This window comes from Pocillopora verrucosa, chromosome 1, assembly GCF_036669915.1.
Source record: "Pocillopora verrucosa isolate sample1 chromosome 1, ASM3666991v2, whole genome shotgun sequence".
In the NCBI taxonomy this organism is placed as follows: Eukaryota; Metazoa; Cnidaria; class Anthozoa; order Scleractinia; family Pocilloporidae; genus Pocillopora; species Pocillopora verrucosa.
In genome coordinates, this window is record NC_089312.1 from 1,083,375 (window position 1) to 1,103,193 (window position 19,819).

Consider the following 19,819-nt stretch of genomic DNA (forward strand, 5'->3'; position numbering starts at 1 on the left):
TGAACCTAATTACCAAATCAAAACAAATATTACTCCAGGGAGCTTTCCCGGACCAGCGATAAGCTTCTACTCTGGACGTCACAAGGTATGTAGGATTTTTCCGCCAGGGGCGCAAAGGAAACTCGATTTAGTTAAAAAATGTAAAATTAATGCGAACTCTACTGGAAAAAGATACGCTCCACGGCAACATTAAGAACTTGCGTAATATTTGCTTTGCACTGAGAAAAATGTCATCACTTGTGTGACATTTTTAATTTCTTTGGCTCCAAAAAAGGATATTTACTTGTTGCTTGAACACCGAATATAAATCAGCAGTCACTCTCTTATTGATGTTTGAAAGGTACAGTTTCGTACCTGAGAATTTTTCGGGTGTCATTAGGCATCCCGAAGGCATATCAATATCACCTTGTTGCTTTCTGTGGATTACAGCTTGTAAACAAAGACTGTTCTTGCAGATTTTTATGCAATTTGCTTTACAGTAACGCTACCAAAGTAAATGAAACTCTTTACTTTAAGCTCTGCTACTTAATTTTGCTTCAAATTCTTTTTTTTGTAGGTGTTTAATCAGCTATAGATGTCATAAGACTAAATAAGTCTACATGTTATTACTTAACACGTATTTTGACATTTTTTTTTGTGCTTTTTTGTGTTAGATTTTTAGACTAGTAAGTATGCGTTAGGTAATACATGTCACACCTTTTGCTGTACGTAAGTAAAGGGAAAATTTCCAGCACATACTATTCATAATAGTGTCAACATGTTCTCTTCTAGAAAATATTCTGGCAAAAAGGGAGAAATTCATAATTTATTTTTTTACCAATAACTCATTTGAAATGCTAATTTTATAACAGGTCATCATCAAATCTCTCAGTAAACTGGTAAAAAGGAACAAGACACCTGTTAAGAACTCAATTACTTTATTATAGTTTTTCAGAAGTCATTCCCAGTTTAATTATTTTACGATTGTTTTTCAGAAATCATCCCCCTATTATTAACAGTCAGATTGGCAATAGCCATGCCCCCGTATGAAAAGAATGATGTGGCTGAAGAATTTTTGATGGAGGCTGACAAGAAAGATGAGGACATGTCGCAGAATAGGCCATCCATGAAACAACTCAACTTACTGGTCAAAGATGTAGTCTCACATAGTACTTGGTGGGACCTCTATGGTGTTGACTTAACAATTATGTTTGCAAACTTTGCACTTCTTCCTATCAGTCTTTTTCTGATTGGATCTGGCTGTATACCTTTGTTTGCAACTGGCTATCTTCTGTTCTCCTATGTCCATGCCACATTTACAGTGAAGCTGGCCCATGCAGCTGTACACAATGCCTTGGCAGGCTCATCACATTTCTTCAACCGCCTTCTGTCTGTGTTCTTCATTGAGATCTGGGGAGGTTTTACAGAACAAGGCAGCTTTGAGGCTCATATTCAGTTACATCACCCTTACACTAATGTGATTGGTTTGGGTGATTCTAGTTCATGGCGAGCACCATTCTTGGGCCGCTTTACATACCTCTTCATTGCTCCACTGTCCTTGCCACTCTTCAACACTGCAATAGGCATAACCTTGCTCGCTGGACGCTGGTATTCAATTGCTAGGTTTCTCTGTATAGCAACAGCTGGCTACATCATGCACTTCTGCTTGTTCCGGTACTTAGCTGGATTGTCCCTTTTGGGCACCATCCTTTGCATGATCACTACTCGTTCGGTATTTGCCATTCCATACATCCATGTGAATATCTTCCAGCACATTGGTTTGCCCATGTATGATGTAAAGAAACGCCCAAGACGACTCTACCAATTAGCTTCAGCAGCTCTCAATCTGCCGAGAAATCCACTTCTGGATTATTCCTTTGGCCATTCCATCATCAGCTGCCATGTGGAACATCATTTATTTCCACGACTGTCTGATAACATGTGCCTGAAAATCAAGCCTGTGGTGTCCAGCTACCTTAAGAATAATAGCCTTCCATATAATGAAGCCACTTATATGAATCAACTATCAAAATTTTACAACAATTATGATGAGCTTATGGTGAAAGCTCCACCAATTACAGAACTGATTGGCATACAGTAAAAATATCTTCAACAGGGAATTAAACTATTTAAAGAAGAATTTAAATTAATCAGATGTTTAGAGGTCTCTTTTGAGTGGGTAGTTTTCAAAGTTGAGAGGGCCTTCTATTCCCAGGGAGGTCCAGACTCTCTGGGGAAATTTTGAAGTTCTAGACTCTTGTAGTAGCTTTCTCCTGCACTTTGGGATATTTTCTATTTTATGTTGCTTTGCTATTCCAAAAATTCAGTCTATTTGAAAAGAAATTGAAGATAACTACATTTATGTTACGAATGCAATGACGTTTATGATAAGGCTAAAAGCAAGTAGTCTGCTAGATCTACTTCACACCCTGCTTTTTTTAATCAGTATCATTACTTGAAGAACTTTTTTTATGTAATTGACTTGAAGTGTATTTAGGTACAAAGGTGCATTGGGTGTCTGTTATTAATTTATCATAGCCTACACTGTATCCTAACATGGAGGTTCTGAATACATTTCCCCAAATGCAGTGTAAACTAACAGGGCTGTGCTCTAGTAGAACCAGTGTACTATAGGTGACTTACTTTTATCATTTAGTGACTTGTAAAACTTTATTTATAAAAGTTTTCAAAACCTGGATACCCCAGTTTTCTGAGACAAGAGCCTTTGGGGATATGGTGATCTTATTGAAGGGCAACCAGCTTGTGGTCAGGGCATTACCTACAGTACTCACTGTACATTTAAAAATCACATATAAATCAAGTTTAAATTGCTATTATTTATAAATCATTGGGAAACAGATGGGAAAACTATTTGTTCTAGATTTCTACAGGGCAAAAAAATTTTGTCATCATTTTCAATTGATGTTATTTATTGATTAGATGTAAAGTTGAAATATACAGATTTGCCATACCAGTTAAGGTCTTAGTGGTTCAGAGGACAGAAGTCTCCCTTTTTCTTTTCCAAACTATTAATTAAGGGTGTTACTTTTTTAAAGGGAAAATTAACATTAAATTTGTTGTTGTTGTTAGAGATGAATTTGTGATAATTTTAACATTGGAATCCTTTTCTGGTTGATAGAAATAAAGATTATGGATAGAAATCACGATCTATTTGAATTAAATTTATTTATTTATCTTGTGCAAAAAAGGACTTTGCAAAAGATGTTTTTTCATCTTGTCACAAGCATGGGACAAAGAAAAAATTCTGAGTCCCTGTAAGGAATCAAACCTCAGACCTTTGGTTTGATGCTCCAATGTTCCACCACTGAGTCAAAGCATTATTCGAACTGAAGGCAAAGTTCAGGTGCATAAAAGCATATTATTACTCCTTGGAACTATTGTTTATTTACAGGAGTGTTTTTTTTTACCAGTACAAATGAAGGATTAACAAAAATGTTCTCTTGTGTCTTTGATTTCCTGTGAGACTTGCCTACATACACATCATGAATCATCACTTAACTGTAATTCCAGGTGTCTCTGTACAATTCTTTAAGGACCACACAATGAAATCCTGTTCCCAGCTACATATGTATATTTGCATGCAAAGCAATACAAGTCATCATTTACTCTCCAGAGTGGTGAATGGTCTATTGGAGAAGTACATCTTTCAGGTCTCCCAAACCCTATTTTTTCTAGATTTCCATCTAAGATTCTGCATAATTTTTTTAAGTCTCACCCTCATTTCTTAAAATTATAATTAGACAGAAAAAAGTGAGGGACTTGAATCATTAGCCACAAGCTAAAGTCTTTCCATCTGCTGAAGGATCCTTATGACTAAGCATTATGTGACTGCTGTTGCAAGTTGATCTTAGAACTCACTGACACTGTTTGAGTCAAGGTAAAGCACATAATCTTTTGCTTGGAAGATGTCAAGTCACTGTTTAGCCTTCTCTATGGCACCCTGTTTATCGCAAAGTGGGCTAAAGGAAGTCCTTCATTGGATCATCTTCCTGGCGACGCTTCATGCGATATGCTTCCATCTCCTCCTCAGTAACCTCATGGTAATCACCTTTGAGAGAGTTGTACGGTCTCTTTCGTTCATCCATGGCAAGTAGTCTGTCTGCTTCTTTCTGGTTCCGTTCCTCTTTTCTTAGTGCCTAGCAAAGGAAAGATCTCCTTGTTAAATGCCACTCCCAGTATTGTTAAGAAACAGACGGAATATGAAATAATATGAAATACTTATCTAAGTGTCTTCATCGAGGAAAGCTTTGATAGCTTTGGCGAAGGATCTATACTTTACCTGGTCTTCTAAAACTACTATGTTTAAAACCCCAATCATAAAGAGCCTCATTGTCAACAAACCTTGTTTAGCTTTTCCTTTTTAACTTCCTCATCATCTTCATCAACTGACTTTTCACTTTTCTTGCCCCTCTTGCGATTTTCTTGATGAAGCTAAAATTAAGGAATCCAAATGAATATTTAGAATGTCAGCTGCAGAAAAAAATTTTTTTTTTAACATCCTTTACCTTGACTTTACGCATTAAAGTTCCTCCTCCATATAATCTTGTGTATTACCATTGAATGCATGCTGGGGGAAGTTTGACATTGATAAAAAAAAGAACTGTGTCTTACAGCTAAGAGTCTTATCCACCATTAGAGGAGAGGTACCTACATTTCAGACACCACTTCTTTTAAAAAGTTTTGTTTATCATTTCTATGAAAATGTGATACTAAGTCAATTTTTAGTGCTTCATATCTCGATGAACGCACACTGACATATGAACCAATAGTTAACTAGCTACACAAAAATAGTAATAATTCTTTCAATAGCCAAAGCTACAGCTGCTTATGAACTGCATGTTATGGTTTTGTAGTCACGTTTCTGAGTTGCTTTCAGATGGTGGCATCCATAAACCAAATTCAATGCACATTTGAAGACAATTTTCTACCCATTACGACAACAGCAGCCCACTTGACAGACATCATTTGGATTCCTAAGTCACAAGTGAACCAGGAGCTGTAAACCATAGCTTTTAACTCAAGAATCCAGCATCCTTCTACTCAGGCTTTTCTTTTTAGAATGAATCAACAAAAACAAAAGGAAAAGTGGCTTTCTCACTAGGTAGGGTGTAGGCTACATGGTGACATCTCAACTAACCTCAAGTAATGTTTTCCCGTTTTCTTCTGCTTCTTGAATCATTCTTGCTGCACTTGTAATTGGTGGATTATTCTGTGGACAGCACGGGAATTTAGAGATAAATTTGAAATTAAATAAGCAGTACACTGTTTAAACTACAAACTCAGATATATTATTGCCTTATGGTTTATTTTGCGGACTGAATTAATTTTTATCATACCCCTGTTGCAGATGAAGCTTTACCAGATTCCCCAGTGCAGTAGGAATTTCTGACAAAAGAATGACAACAAGCATAGCCCCATCTTCCTTCCTGCCAGTATGAACCCCAAACACTCTGAAAAGAGAATAAAGGGGTAAGTTTCTAAAGAAACTGTGGTGCTGCATCAGTGGGAGAGTATAGCAGGTAATTTAGTGTTAACAACTGGATTGAAAATGTAAATTAGCCACCGTAAAGGGTAAAAAAGCTGACGTTTTGAGCTTTAGCTCTTCGTCTTTTCGCTCTGACGAAGGGCTAACGCTCGAAACGCCAGCTTTTTTACCCTTTACGGTGGCTAATTTACGTTTTCAACCCAGTTGTTAACACTAAATTACTCTGAAAAGAGAGGCAGACTTGGACTGAGAAAACAAACTATAACATACAAAACAAGCAAGATAGCACACGCTGATGTGGAGTATACCACATTTTTAATTAATAAATGATTATCAACTAAAATAGTACTGATTATCAAAACTACAATACTAATATCATGTTGTAATTTTCATGTTCTCAATTCTCACTGTGTGATTGTTTGTGTACACATCCTCTTCATATTTGGACTTTGCAACTGCCTTCTCTTGACCTGCAAGGAACAATTTCAAACACAGTAATTGATTGGTTAAGAGAGTGGCACAAGTTTTCTGGACCAATCACAGAGTAAAGAAAAGCAAACCAATGTAACCCTGGATTACCTTTGACACTCAAAGGCAAATTGATCTTTAAGGGAGAATGAATTTATTAATACAGCTGTGTTACCTTTGATGACCTTTCCAGTTCTTGAGTACTCAACATAATGCTCCTGAAAATGACATTATTTTTAAACAATTCAATAAGAAATAATACATACAGAGTTTATCAATTTTTAATACAATTGATCACAATGTACCATGCATCAAGAAACACTGCCTACTACAGGGCACTTTCAATGCTAATAACACTTACAGTTTGAGCCAACAACAAGTCTTTGGGAGGAGCATTCAAGTGTTCTTCACCTCCATACTAAGGAAAAAAACAAAGTAATATTTTTTTAGTTATAATACACTGACATAGCTTACACTATCAATGATCAATGTATTTAGAAATACGTAATGCAATTTAAGGATTATGTTAACTGTGTAAAGATTATAAGACCTCTCTAATGTACAATTGTTCTAAAGGATTCTTACCTTCTCAAGTACTGTTAGCTTCTTGTCTTGTTCAAAGTCACCTTTCTTTACTCTGTACTCTTGGTGTAACAGCTCAAGTTTGGTGGGATCTGCCTGAAGATGGACATCAGCTCCCTTCTCATATGCCTCCCAAGCAAATACTGGTAAACACAAAAGAATGCAAGTTATTAGGCATACCCAAATCTTTTGTAAATACTGGTGACCCACAAATACATAGACTTACACTGTGTTTGAGCCATCTTCTGTGTGTCTCCAGAAAATCGAACAAAGTTATCCCCAGAGTAGGTGACACTTGAAAAGGAAAAATTCAGAGCATCTTACATTAACAATTATAGTTATGCAAAAACTTTGCTCTGTCAGTTTTCTTTCTCAACAGAGCTAGCACCATGTTCACGTAACCTTTAACTCCCATAAGTGACTAAGAGGGAATTTCTCCTTAAAAAAAATCAATATAATATCAAGCAGACAAATGATGGGGAAACAAATACATCAGTTAGAGGCTGGTATATTAGTTGGTCCAATGATAAATTCTTGTGACTAAAAATTATTAATAGGGATTGTATGGTAAACAGCAAGAATTACTAATGATGTCTGATGAAAGAAAGAGTTAGAAATTCAACCACACTTTTATTATTTAGTACCTAGCAGGAAAAAGCCCTCAACCACTATGATAAACATTCTCACAAAGAAAGTGAAAAATCCTCACTTGTTTGCAGTGGCATCTGTTTCCTTGAAAGGGTTTTCTCTCATTGATCTTGTCTTTGGATCATAATATGCTGAGTTGGGGTCCAGGTTGTATAAATACTAATCAAAATTGAAACAAGAGAAATGATTACTTACTTTCAGCATCAAAAGTTTGCAAAGGAATAAAGTTACCATAAATATAACCTAATTGCAACATGAGTATGTTGTGATACAAATCTTTCTTTTAATTACAATTTTCCTTGATTTAAAGTTATTCAAACAACTTTGATTTTCATTTTTTTTTGTCTCCGATTGATACAGAATACAACACAAAAGAAAATAAGGATCAAACTAGTTTGAAAATTTTTAAACAACAACAACAACAAAAACATTGAAACACAACATATTGTGGAATCACATACCTTTGCAGTGTCTTCACGGATTCTTAAGTTCCTGACTGTTGTTCGTCTGATGATGGAACAAAAATTGATTAGATTTAAAACAACATATCCATTGCAAATATTAGACACCCTGCAGATCCTCAATGCATAAAAAAATGAAATGATACCACAATGCTACAACACCTAACTGACTGCCTGGCCAGCAATCCACTTAAAAGATCAAGAGGTTCAAGATTCCAGACTTAATTGCACAGCAGCATACAGTTATAGAAATTGTGTTACAAAAATTGAGAGTGCGTCAGAAGGGCTTTATTTTCATGTGTTCATTATTTAGCAATTGTAGCATCAAAGCAGTATCATGTTTATTCAATTCATGCACAAGACAGGTGAAAACTAACCTTTTTGTATCAAATTTTTGTCCCGGCATGTCAGCCCTGTCTGCGTACTTATCTTCATCTTCACTGTCTGGGTCATCCTGCAAACAATTCCAAAGAATTTAAAAAGAATACAAATGCATAATCTTGAAAATAGTTTCACAAAAGTTTCCTCTGTTCATCAACTTTAAAATCTTTAAGTTAGCAAGATTTTACCACAATTTCTGTTTTTTTTCCTTCTGCTAGTTCCTCTTCCAGTCTCTCTGCTTTTAAATGCTGTTTGGCCTGAACACAAAGATATTACATGTATTAAATTATGCTTTAACAAATACCAACTAAATTTGTGTTTCCAAAACTTGCCCCTTTTTCTACACTCAGAATTGGTTTGCATCTATTTTACCAAAAGAAAATCATTGCTCAATTCCAAAAAAGAGCAAAAATTGTCTAAACATTTTCAAATTATGTTATCTAAATGAAAAAGCTACTTTAATATAGGTCATCCTGGTTTTTTGGTAAGTAAATGAAAATTCACCTCCCTGGTGAGCTCCAATCATAGACAAAAGCCTTCACTTTTTTTTAAATGCGCAAGCTAGTTGCACATGAATTAATGAGCAGAAAGGATGTGCAATGCAATAATACAGAATGAACTTAAATCTAACAGAATGACACAGAATAAGGTAAGTGAAAACCTACCATCTCTAATTTGTTATATTCGTCAACAACTTTCTTGTAGTCCTGAACATTATAGCCATTCCATCTAAATACGAGGAAGAATTGTCATTAATCACAAGCTAATAAAGCTAATGAAACTGATAAGAGAAATAATTCCATTTGTAACCAGGCAGTTGAGTAACAACATAAAACTACTGTGAAGTAGGAATGATTAAAGGCATAGCTAGACAACAACGCGTTGGCCTCATGGTTAGTGCGCTCGACTCCAGATTGAGTGGTCCAGGTTTGAGCCCTGGCTGGAGTCATTGTGTTGTGTTCTTAGACAAGACACTTTACTCTCACAGTGCTTCTCTTCACCCAGGTGTACAAATGGGTACCTGCTTCATGCTAACGGAAACCGGAGATAAGCGCTGGCCTATGGGCCACTTGGGCCTGTATAAAGGCTTTACTTTTTAGTCAACAAGAAGCACTGCAAGAGTCAACACTATGACAAAATTAACTAATTACCTACTGGTTTCATACATACAAAAATGAAAAATACCAGATGGTTGTTATCATGAAAGAAAATGACCCTAAACTAGTAGTTTATATCACAGAACACAAATGTAACATGCACAGTCCAATCATAAACTTTGTGAATGGACTGTGCATGTTACGTGCTCAACAACAACCCTAAACATGCCTTTAAGGGATGTTTAGGGTTGTTGCTGAGCACTGGCTGCTGGGGAAATTTGTAGCACTTATTTATCGCAGCTTCTTCCATTTCTTGCATCCACCATTTTCTAAAGAGGAAGGTTAGTAGCCCCACATTTTTGGCATTGCAAACCCCCTCCCCCCTTCACCAAACAATAGAAAGCACAAAGTGCCTTCTTTGAGACACCACTTTTGAGCCACCTCACTTGAAATTAGGCCAGAAAGTATGATAAGTAGTTAATTTAGGAAGAGAAAGTAATAGAAGAGAACAAAAGAGAAAAATGAAAAAGAAATGTGTGAAAAAAAAAATTGAAAGAAATGCAGTTTTACCTATCTCTTTTACCATCATAATCAAATGAAAGCTGAGGCTGTATGTGTTCATCAGCTTTAATATCCTCTCCACTGAACTTAGCACCAACTCTTCTGGGTCTCTGACACAAAAAAAAAATCAGTAATTCTTTGTTGTCACTAGATCTAATGAACTTGTAAGGCTACTAATTTCAGCTAGTTGAATCTGTGTACAGACTTCACTGTTATGGTAGGTTTTAACTATCACTCAAACATAAAAGGGTACTAACCACCAAATAGACATAATTGCTCATTTTATTTATAAAAACTTAATGTCTTGTACAACATGTATACCTCAAGACAGTCGTTCTTTTTATGAGTCATGGCTCCACAGTTTTGACAGGCTCCCTTTCTAAACTTGGTAGCTGCTGGTATCTAGGAAAAGTTAAATAATGCTAACTTTTAACCACTGTGGTCAAAATTGAATTGATTTCTACATCTTAAAAAGGTTAATGACACTTACCACATCAGTCCCTCTTTTGTACCACTCAGTTATCCCTGAAAATTGCTTTTGCTTTTCCTCTTGTGGCCGTTGATGCTTTAAGGTTGGTCTAAAATGAAAATACAGCAAATTAATTACTGTAATTCACTAAAAACAAAGGATGTTTGCCTAAAATATTGGTCAATTTTTAAATTAAAGAAAATTGGCTAAGCTGAATAGCTATAAATGTTTCAGTAAAGAAAATAAAACCCTAAAAAAGTTGCCTTGCTCCTAAAGTGTGGTTCTGTGGTCCTTTTTTTGTAGTAGTTCCCAACTAGAATCTGAGAGGGCTTGGGGTTTAAACCCCACCAAAGCCTGACTTTTTCTGAGCCTCTTTTCTTCAATCAAAGTCCACCTGCCAGGATCATCTCTTTGCTTGATTTTCATCCGCAGGTCAAATTAAATTTATTTAATTAAAAAATAGTGAAATAAAAAGAATTGATCAAAATAGTCAAACCTCGAGTATCATACTCACACTAGAAATGAAAAAACAGTTTACAAGTAGAGGCCAAAGAGTATCAAAATTTTAAAAATGTAACAATTAACTAAGCTAACTAAACACTGTGTATCTGGGGAGAAGTAAAGAAAATTAATTAATCTTAGTTCTTACCTTGAAGTGCCATAATACCAAGGAGCTTGTGAGATATACTGTGGAATATGAGGATTGATATCCCTAAAGAGCAAGCAAATAAAAAATTTAACTCCCCCCTATTAACCGAGTTTGAGATCCATGCTGTTAGTTATGGACCAAGTTTTTTCCACTTGGATTCATAGCTCCATGTGCAAGGTGTAAGGGCTATAAATCTGAGTGGAAAATACATGGTTTTGTAACTTAAAATAGAGTTCAAGAAATTCAGGTTACTATGAAGTTTACTATCTTAGGCTTCGAATAGAGGGGGAAGATTTCAATTCAAACACACTTTTAATCCTTTAACTTCCCAGATCTGATTGTTAATTCTCTCCCCTAGCTCCTACACATTTATTTGTAAATTGGTTAAGAGAATTTGGTGCTCGGAATCAAGATAATATCTTGTACCTGATAAGTTTGAGTATTCTCACTAACTATTTGCTGAATAATGTATAGATGCAATAGGGAGAAGTCACATGTTGATCCCTTCTGAGAGTTAAAGGGTTAAATAGAGCATGCTATAGAGTGAAATACAAGTAAGGCCTACCAAATTGACCAATCGTAAGCCATGTATGTACTAACTGAGAGATGTACTCCATTATCAGAGTAGTGAAAACAAGCATACCCTGAATTAGAAAGCAACAAAAAATGGAGCAAATACGAAAATACAATGCCACAGAGGTCCATCTTTTCAGAAGTCCTTCATGGGAAATACCTGCATAGCTGGCCTAACAGCATTACAAGGTAATATTCGTATTGTGAATTGCACATTATACCAATGCAATTGTTTGGAGTCAACCATCAAGATACAGATTCCTTTCTTTTCTTGTTTTGAGAATATATCAGTCCTTTTATATCAGGTTTTGAGTAAAAAGAAACATATAAGCATAATGGGATCAATATCAGTATCTGGGCAACTGCCCACCTACCCCTCCCCTAACTCAACAACAGTCAAGTTAGGGTTAATGTTGGGTTAGGGGAGGGGTAGGTGGGTAGTTGCCCAGGTACTGATATTGATCCCTATAACGTAGGTGAAATGTGAAGGTTCAAATTGAGCTGTGTACTGACGTACGTACACAATTGTTGATCATGAAAAGCTCTCGTATCGTTTCTATTAAACCACAGATTCATGGATTGTGTAAGTTATCAATTATAACTTCCATACTATTCTAACCTTAGAAATGAAACGAAAGTACAGTCATTCGAATCGTAAATCTGCACACATTTGTTCCTCCAGATATATCATTTCCATGGACATATCAAAGGATTTGCAAGTTACCAAAATACAACAATTAATAAAGATAACTTACTTTCCTTCTTCGTCCGTCAATGCTGGTGCCGTACCAGCCTTTCTTGCTTCCTCTAACTCTTTTTCTTTACGCCAATCCAGCCGACTCTTTTTCTGTCCATCTTCGGTTTTAGCCGCCATCTTGTTTCTGTCCCCAAGATGCTTTTCGAGACTCGTAGAATAGTACTAAAGGCAACGTCACTTCCTATTTCGAATTTAGTAAGGGAAGGGTGGTACGATTTATGTATTTCATGAAACTTTATTTTTACGCTTGAGATTAAGAAGAATCTTGACTTAAAGAACTTTTAAAGCTAAAAATGATAAATAATTTATTCAAACTACAAAAAGGAAAACAACTCTAAATTTACTTTACAGTAGATAAAAGCCCTCTTACCCCACTCTAGAAGTAAATATTCGTGTCTCACTAAAGCGAGACTGCAGCATAACGCTACAGAAGACTTAAGTAATGGAGTACTTGAGCACTTACCTCGCGGTATTTCTCCTGTTTCTTTCGAAAGTTTTAGCTGAAGGCGAAACGAAAGGATACCTTCGTAGAGAGCATTCCGTTTTAAAAGGTGAGTTTGACATGGCGTTGGTTAATTGTGCTCTAAATCCTTCGTTGGAATGTGACTTTTACACTCTCAAAGAAACTTTCGTGAAAGATTTGATGAGTTCGCGTTTCTCGATTCTATTTCCTGTCGATGTAAACTTCGTCCTCTAAGAGTTCGATCTTTTTCATATGAAGAATTTTTTCTTCATTTATTCGTTCCAAAGCCTAATTTGACATCCTCAGTTAATGAAAATGTAACGGGTTTCAATATAGTTATTTTAAAATCAGGAACTGCAAATATTCAATCAGTGCCAATGTCTCATGTGACGTGCATGTGAAGACCTCTACAGAGAGATTTTTTTTTTCAAGCTTCATGCTTTCCTCCCAACTGATTTTTGTACCTATCCCTTCTAAAAGTTTTGTTACAGAAAGATGAATCGTAGGTCATTTCATTGTTCATAAATGATTAATTATCCTTAAAGCGAACTTTAGAGTTTTCCTTTCTTACTTAATAAGTTACCATTATGATAACTACTACTATTTCACCCAAGAGAATCGTGCCACCATACTAGAGATTTTTCAGCGAAAATAGAACTCAATATATTTGTTTTTGTGTTGACAATCCACTATGATTTCTTAAAGTATTTTATTAGTTACCATTCTTTCATGATAATATGAATTAAAAAATTGTACATTAATATTTTAGAGCTCATGTGTAAAAATATTGCAATTACGTAACAGAAAATATACCTCAACCATGATTCTTTGAGAACAAGAGTTTTTTTGATTTTCCCCCTGAAAAAATTTTTTGAATGCCCTTACAATTTGATCATTCAGATTATGCAGCCAAAAACAAATGTTTGTTTTTCAAATCCCCAGTTATAACAAAACATGTTGGTTTACTTGTGGAATAGGTATTACATTCGTTTTTTGATGAAAATTGTTCTGCAAAAGTGTGGGAAGAGGGAGAGTGGGGAAGAGTTATGGAAAGGGAACACTATGATGCATCTGTTAAGTTTCTTTAATTTTGAAAGAGCTCATTACAGGCCATGAAGATGAGTGGCTAACATCCCTTGTATTATTTTTCTCACTCCCAAGATCTGATTGTTAATTCTCTCCTTTTGTTGATAAATATTTCCCTGTAAAATAAGTTTCGATAATTTGTTGTTAGATCAGGATAAATTCTACATGTACCTGATAAGTGTGAGTATTCTCATTACCATTTTGTTGGATAGTGTATGCATATTATAGGGAGAAGTTACATGTGCATCACTTAAAAGGCTTAAAATGGATTGTAAAAAGGCTCTAACATTTATGGGATCGGTATCAAAATTTCTTGATCTCAGAAGACATTCTGGTCAGTTGTTCATGACTTGCATGCAGATGTTTTTATCAGACAAATTCAAATAAACTGGTTTATGGAATGACTATGATAATAATTTCTCCAGGGGCTGGTCCATCTATTCCTTATTGGGATTTCCTTGGAAGTACATTTATTTCCAGCAGCTACATTAGATTAACACCTGACCATCAGAGTAAGAAAGGGGGTTTGTGGAATAATGTGGTAAGTTGATGGAATTTACTATTACAGTACATGTACTTGTGCTTATAGTTTCATTTCTGGTGATAGCTATAGTAATTCACCACTTGATAAAAGCTTGATTGAGTCAAAGTACCCACATTTAAGTTTTGTGTTCTGCATTCTCCTTGTTAAATTTGGCACATTTTGTGGAAATGGAAACCTGTTGATCCCTTCTAACCCTCATTAGCAAGATTTGCCGATTACTATTACATGGCTTTCCTAAAATGTTAGTTAAAATGGGTATGATTAATTGTTTATAGTGTTCCAATACCCTCAAAAATTGTTAAAAACACCTCTAACTGGTTTGTGTTGATAAAACTGAATTAATAAAAATCTGATATAGTTTTGTAACTTGTGTTTCTTACCAGCCATGTCATGTCAAAGACTGGGAAATGTTAATTCATTTTAAAGTACATGGAGTTGGTGACACATTATTTGGAGATGGATTTGCATTTTGGTATTCCAAAGACAGGATGCAAGAAGGTATTGACTTAATCTATTGAATTTTATAATTAAGTATTAATTTATATAAATTAAAGCACATGATAAGTACAGACAAAGTCCCAAAGTTCTTCACTTTCAGCAATTGTCTTATCTGTCACCTTTGCTTTTCTTCTTCTCAGGTGATGTATTTGGTAGCAAGGATTATTTTTATGGTCTTGGAGTATTCTTTGACACCTACAGTAACCACAATGGTGAACATCAGGTGGGTGAACTTTTTCCTGTGATCAGGTCATTTTGGCAGCACTCTGTCTATTGTGTTGTAAGACATTTTGCACCCCTTTTGATGATCTTCACTTCCTGATCTGTGAATTATGCATAATTTATTGAATAGCATGATCACCCTTACATTTCTGTAATGGTTGGAAATGGATCTCTTCACTACGATCACGATCGAGATGGAACACATAGTCAAGTGGCTGGCTGCTCAGTAAGTACATGTACATAGAGAAACCTCCAGCATTGTTACTTTTTTTCTTGATATGGTTTGAAGCCAGTAGTAATATGTGATTGTGTAGTCTGATCATCAGTGAGAATAGTCCAGAATAGAACTGTTGTCAGTTATAGGTAGTAACATTCCTAGCTTGTTCCAGGCAGTAAGTGTATGTAAACAAGCAAAACATTGGGGCAGGTAGGAAAAAAGAACAAAGGGGGAGGAGAACAGTTAGTTTAGTGGAAACAACTGATTTGAAAACTTAAATTGGTCACCGCAAAGAGTTTAAAGGCTGACATTTTGAGCATTAGCCCTTGGTCAGAGCAAGGAAGGAGGAGGTTTCACTTGCTTGTGTTTTCACCATTTTCTGCCAACTGTGAACCTGGTGTGGGATAGATGTGTTGGCGACTTAAACAGAAGTCTAGATCATTTTAGTGAAAATAAGGGATGTATAATTGTTATTGTTGATTTGTTAAAAATGGCACCATCATGCAATAAATAAATGGGTTTAAAAATATGTGAGCTTCTTTGGAACTTATGTATCTATGATGAAGTTTAGGTTATTAAAGTTTATGTGTATAACTTGTATGTTGTGCATCCTGTTTGTTACACTGTGGTAAAGCACTGATAGATTGGAGTGCTTAGTGTACCCACACTACAATGTATTTTTTCATACTGTAGCAAAGTTTTCGTGGAAGAGGTCATGATACCTATGCACTGATCCGTTATTCTGGAACACAGAATCGTCTGACAGTAAGTTGACAATTATGTGACAAACCCTTGATAAACCCTTTGAATCAATGTCAGTATCCTTGCACACCTACCCTCCCCTCCCCTGACCCAACATTAAGTTGTTATCAGTTGACTTTTGTTGAGTTAGGGGAGGGGTGGGTATGCAGTTTCTCAGATAATGATGCTGATCCAACCAATTTGATCTTGAAAGGTCAGACCCTAATTCTCTTGAGAGGGGTGGAAGGGGGGGGGCACCCACCCTATGCTTCTTAGTTGGCCATTTATACTTAGGGCATATCCTTGAATTGGAATTTACGAATTGCCCTTGAAGTCATAATATTATGCATTTGAACTATTTCAAAGTATGACAGTTATTTTCCTGAGAGGTCCACAACACGACTGACAGCAGCATGAAGCCCAATTTACCTGATGAATGTGTAACTCCACTGTTGTCGTGCTATCTAATGGCAACAATTAGAACTGTAAGAAAAGGCCAGCTTTCATCAGCAAGCTACTCTGTCTTTTCAAAAGATAGCCCCTTTATGATAAAGAAGCCATCTTCTCAGTACTGTGCAATGCTCAAGTGCCTGGTAAAGGCATTAGTGAGACCCTTAGGTTTTCTTACTTTGTATCTCTCAGTAATGAAGAAGTTGAAACAATTTGAGGAAGTTTCAAGGTTCTTGGAAACTCTCTTTGCAACTTATTGGATGGGTTGTCTAAGCTTTGACAACACTGATTAAAAGATTGAGAAAACTTAAATCAATATCTCTATCTTTTAGAAGATCTGATAATTCACTTCTGATTTTCTTTACTGAAAAACACCAGAGGGACTCTAGAGGGAATTTTAGAATATCTTGATTAAAGAATGTTCCGGTGGAATGTGTCTCTTAAGCCTTCACCCTCCCCTCCCCCCCCCCCTTAAAAATTCCTCACGGCTTTAGCAGTGTCTTCCCATTTTATCAACACAACCACCTCCTCAAAGACTTTTTGACAAACCTTAGTAATAATCAACCAGCTACGAGGGCAATTTTGAATACAGTGATTCTGTTGTAATTGAATGAATAGATACTGGTGGACGTAGAGAACAAGAACGAGTGGGAGGATTGTTTAGATGTAGGTGGTGTGAAGCTGCCAACAGGATTGTATTTTGGAACAACAGCAGCTACAGGACAACTTGCTGGTATTTATTGACAATTACATTTTATCATTGACAAAGCTAACTTAGGAGGAAATGCATTTTGCTGAACTGCAATGAACCTAGAGTTTTTCTTTACTTACAATGCGACTTGAATATCAAGCGTCTATTTAGGGAGTCGTTTGTCTCATATTGAACGCCTATTCAACTCAGTGTTGGTGGCTAGTGGTAAGCATTTACCAAACTGCGAAGTAGATAATAAAACCGCAGGGTAATATAGTACAAAAAAATGATTTTAACTCATTTATTTCTGCTGTAGCTGATTAGAGCGCGCCTTTAACGCTATAAAAAGATTTATCCAATGAGCTTGAAGATGATTTACTCTCACGAAGGGCTAACGCTCGAACGTCAGCTTCAGAAGCTCTTTTAGGCACCCAATTTCCGTGATCATCTAAGCTGATAAAACCAAATTAGCTTGAAGATTGCCAGACTCAAAATTGATTTTTTTCCCTTAGATAACCACGACATCATATCCTTGAAGTTCTACGAAACTGAAATGCCAGTGTCGTCTGATTCTAAAGGAGCTGATGAAGATCGAACCAAAATAGTTCCGTTTGCATCTGGTGCCGAACAATACAGAGGTAAGAAATACTTGAAATTAAAAACTTGTAAATGGAGAATATTTAGTTGTCAACGTGCGGGTGTTGACCTACTACAAACGTGGAAACAGAATAATCCTTATTTTTCCTCTTTTTTGTTCTGTATGACCATTTTGTTGTTGATTTTTACTTGTATGTTTGTATTAATGATTGCAAATTACTACAAGCTAACGAGTACTAGTGGTGCGATTATACTTCGAGATTTAATTCCTCTTTTCGTAATTATCTTTCTGTTGTCTAGCATAGTTTTGAAACTCGCTTCTAAGATAGCATTTCATATCGTCAGTCACTGTGGCTGATTGAGACTAAATATGAACTAGAGACTGCTCAGACAGTTATCAAGTCAATACTCATAGTGCGACTCTCTGTTGTTCTTTTTCTCTCTCTTACCCTCTCAAGAACGCGTAGAGGACGTGCAAGGCAGTTTTTCATCTAAGACTGTAAAGGTCTTCAGCTGGCTCTTCTGGTTTGCCCTTGTTGCCGTATGTGTCGTTGGAGTCTCTATTTACGTATACCAGAAACGTCAAGAAGACTCCAGGAAAAGATTTTACTGAGTGACAATGAACGCTGGTCTTGAAGTTGGACACTTAACTCAAAAGTCAAAACATTGTTCGTGCGGAGACTCAATTTCTTGATAAAGTATGGAAATTTGCCAAAGCCTTGAGGAGAAAAAAAGGAAAAGTGTGGTGTCTTATATGAGGTGCGACAGGTGTTTCACCAATTGATGGATTAAATATTTTTAAATAGCCTAATTTACCCAAAGTGCCTCGGCCAAAACGTTTCATGAATGGAATCAGAGCGTTTGCAATCGTGGATCGAAGCCTGGGCATTCATATTTTTCTCAGACCTTGTGATTGGAGTCTCAACTTTGAGTATGGAAATTGAAATGATCGATTAGAAAAAAAAGTAGTGAATTTGGTACAGAAAATGCACACTTATCCTTGGAAAGGAAATGTATTTCCTGCGATGGAATCAAGATGATTTATTTCATAAACTTTTCCCAATCTTGAAAACACAAAGATGTTTATTTAAACAAGTTTTATCGATAGGTCTGACAATCATTAGTAGAAAATTAGAATTTTTCTCATCGTCTGGGTGTAGAACGGAAGAAGTGATAATTTAGGGAAATCGTCAATATTTATACATAAGTACTCGCTGTTTAGAAATTATAGCTTAATCCGGACTGCACAAGTAGATAAGTAGAGCATAGTTTAATTGAGTGTCGAAAGTTATCTTTGTGTTGGTTTTGTTTTGTTTGCTCCAAAACTGGCGTGAGAATCTCGTTTCACCCTCTCAACCAATCAGGTGCAAGACAGAAACCAATCACGACTTAGGCGCTCACGATTTCCCGCGCTTTAGGCAGTGTAAGTGAAAATACCTCTGATTGACTCTGTCTGGTATTTTCCTTTTGGACTGGACCTTCTGATTGCTTTGGCGTTAGTTTTTTTACACTCCTTAAAAACGTGCTCCATTTTTTACTCGGTTTTCCGTTAGGCTAGATACGGTATCCACTCTATTAGGGTTAGATTAGTGTAATGAGAACTTAAAGACATTTCAGTCAGGAGCTTCTAGTTGTGTTCAATAGCATTCGTCAAACAATCAAACCGCTTTGAATCCGCTTTGGGGGGGGGGGGGGGATGGAGTGGTATGGGAAGTAGGGCAAATAACTATCTCCTTAATAAACCTATGTTTGCTCTGCTTTCCCCTCCCCTCGTCACGCAAACCAAGAGATTTACCTATTAATTTACGTTCACGGACGTAACTTTAAGTAAAGCACAAATTTAAGACTGGGCCAAATATTGCCCGCAAAATGTTACCATCAAAAATGAAGTTGGAGAATGTTAGCTTTACATGGATAAAAATGGCTTTTTAATGAATTGTTATTCCATCTAGTTTTTTTGTAGCTACTGAATGTCAAATATATTGTTCCATGTCCTTGTTAGATTTGTGGAATAATTTTTTCTCCTAAATTCACCAATTCTCTATCGTAGTGAATGGCATATTTCGCTGGATGATGGTTGAAAATCTATGAAATACCGATGCTACACATTCCTGGGTTTTACTACAACTTCCCTTGATCATGAATGACTCCCTTCCCCCCTCCCCCTCGAAAAAGAAGC

At 36.2% G+C, this 19,819-nt stretch overlaps 3 protein-coding genes across 4 annotated transcripts; 2 read left to right on the forward strand and 1 right to left on the reverse strand.

Moving 5' to 3' along the window:
• The first annotated feature begins 38 nt into the window (after window positions 1–38).
• LOC131785465 (fatty acid desaturase 6-like) lies at window positions 39–3,160 on the forward strand. Of its 2 annotated transcripts, none has more exons than XM_059102352.2 (2): window positions 39–85; window positions 975–3,160. In XM_059102352.2, the coding sequence occupies exon 2, from the start codon at window positions 1,016–1,018 to the stop codon at window positions 2,078–2,080; it is 1,065 nt and encodes a 354-aa protein (XP_058958335.1). In that variant the 5' UTR covers window positions 39–85; window positions 975–1,015; the 3' UTR covers window positions 2,081–3,160. The 2 variants fall into 2 exon arrangements, with proteins under 2 accessions (XP_058958335.1, XP_066024655.1); XM_066168558.1 differs by lacking the exon at window positions 39–85 and adding an exon at window positions 148–492.
• A 178-nt stretch (window positions 3,161–3,338) lies between these two features.
• On the reverse strand, window positions 3,339–12,255 carry LOC131785464 (pre-mRNA-splicing factor SLU7-like). The gene is made up of 19 exons (XM_066168540.1): window positions 12,130–12,255; window positions 10,802–10,864; window positions 10,174–10,261; window positions 10,005–10,085; window positions 9,693–9,793; window positions 8,691–8,754; window positions 8,214–8,282; window positions 8,022–8,098; window positions 7,645–7,690; window positions 7,245–7,342; window positions 6,762–6,829; window positions 6,539–6,678; window positions 6,315–6,371; window positions 6,129–6,171; window positions 5,894–5,955; window positions 5,337–5,450; window positions 5,138–5,209; window positions 4,342–4,431; window positions 3,339–4,136 (listed from the first exon to the last, which is right to left on the reverse strand). The coding sequence occupies exons 1-19, from the start codon at window positions 12,246–12,248 to the stop codon at window positions 3,960–3,962; spliced, it is 1,629 nt and encodes a 542-aa protein (XP_066024637.1). The 5' UTR covers window positions 12,249–12,255; the 3' UTR covers window positions 3,339–3,959.
• A 295-nt stretch (window positions 12,256–12,550) lies between these two features.
• LOC131785492 (vesicular integral-membrane protein VIP36-like) lies at window positions 12,551–19,643 on the forward strand. The gene is made up of 9 exons (XM_059102379.2): window positions 12,551–12,682; window positions 14,106–14,221; window positions 14,608–14,722; window positions 14,863–14,945; window positions 15,075–15,170; window positions 15,855–15,926; window positions 16,971–17,085; window positions 17,556–17,681; window positions 18,099–19,643. The coding sequence occupies exons 1-9, from the start codon at window positions 12,574–12,576 to the stop codon at window positions 18,251–18,253; spliced, it is 987 nt and encodes a 328-aa protein (XP_058958362.2). The 5' UTR covers window positions 12,551–12,573; the 3' UTR covers window positions 18,254–19,643.
• The last annotated feature ends 176 nt before the right edge of the window (window positions 19,644–19,819 follow it).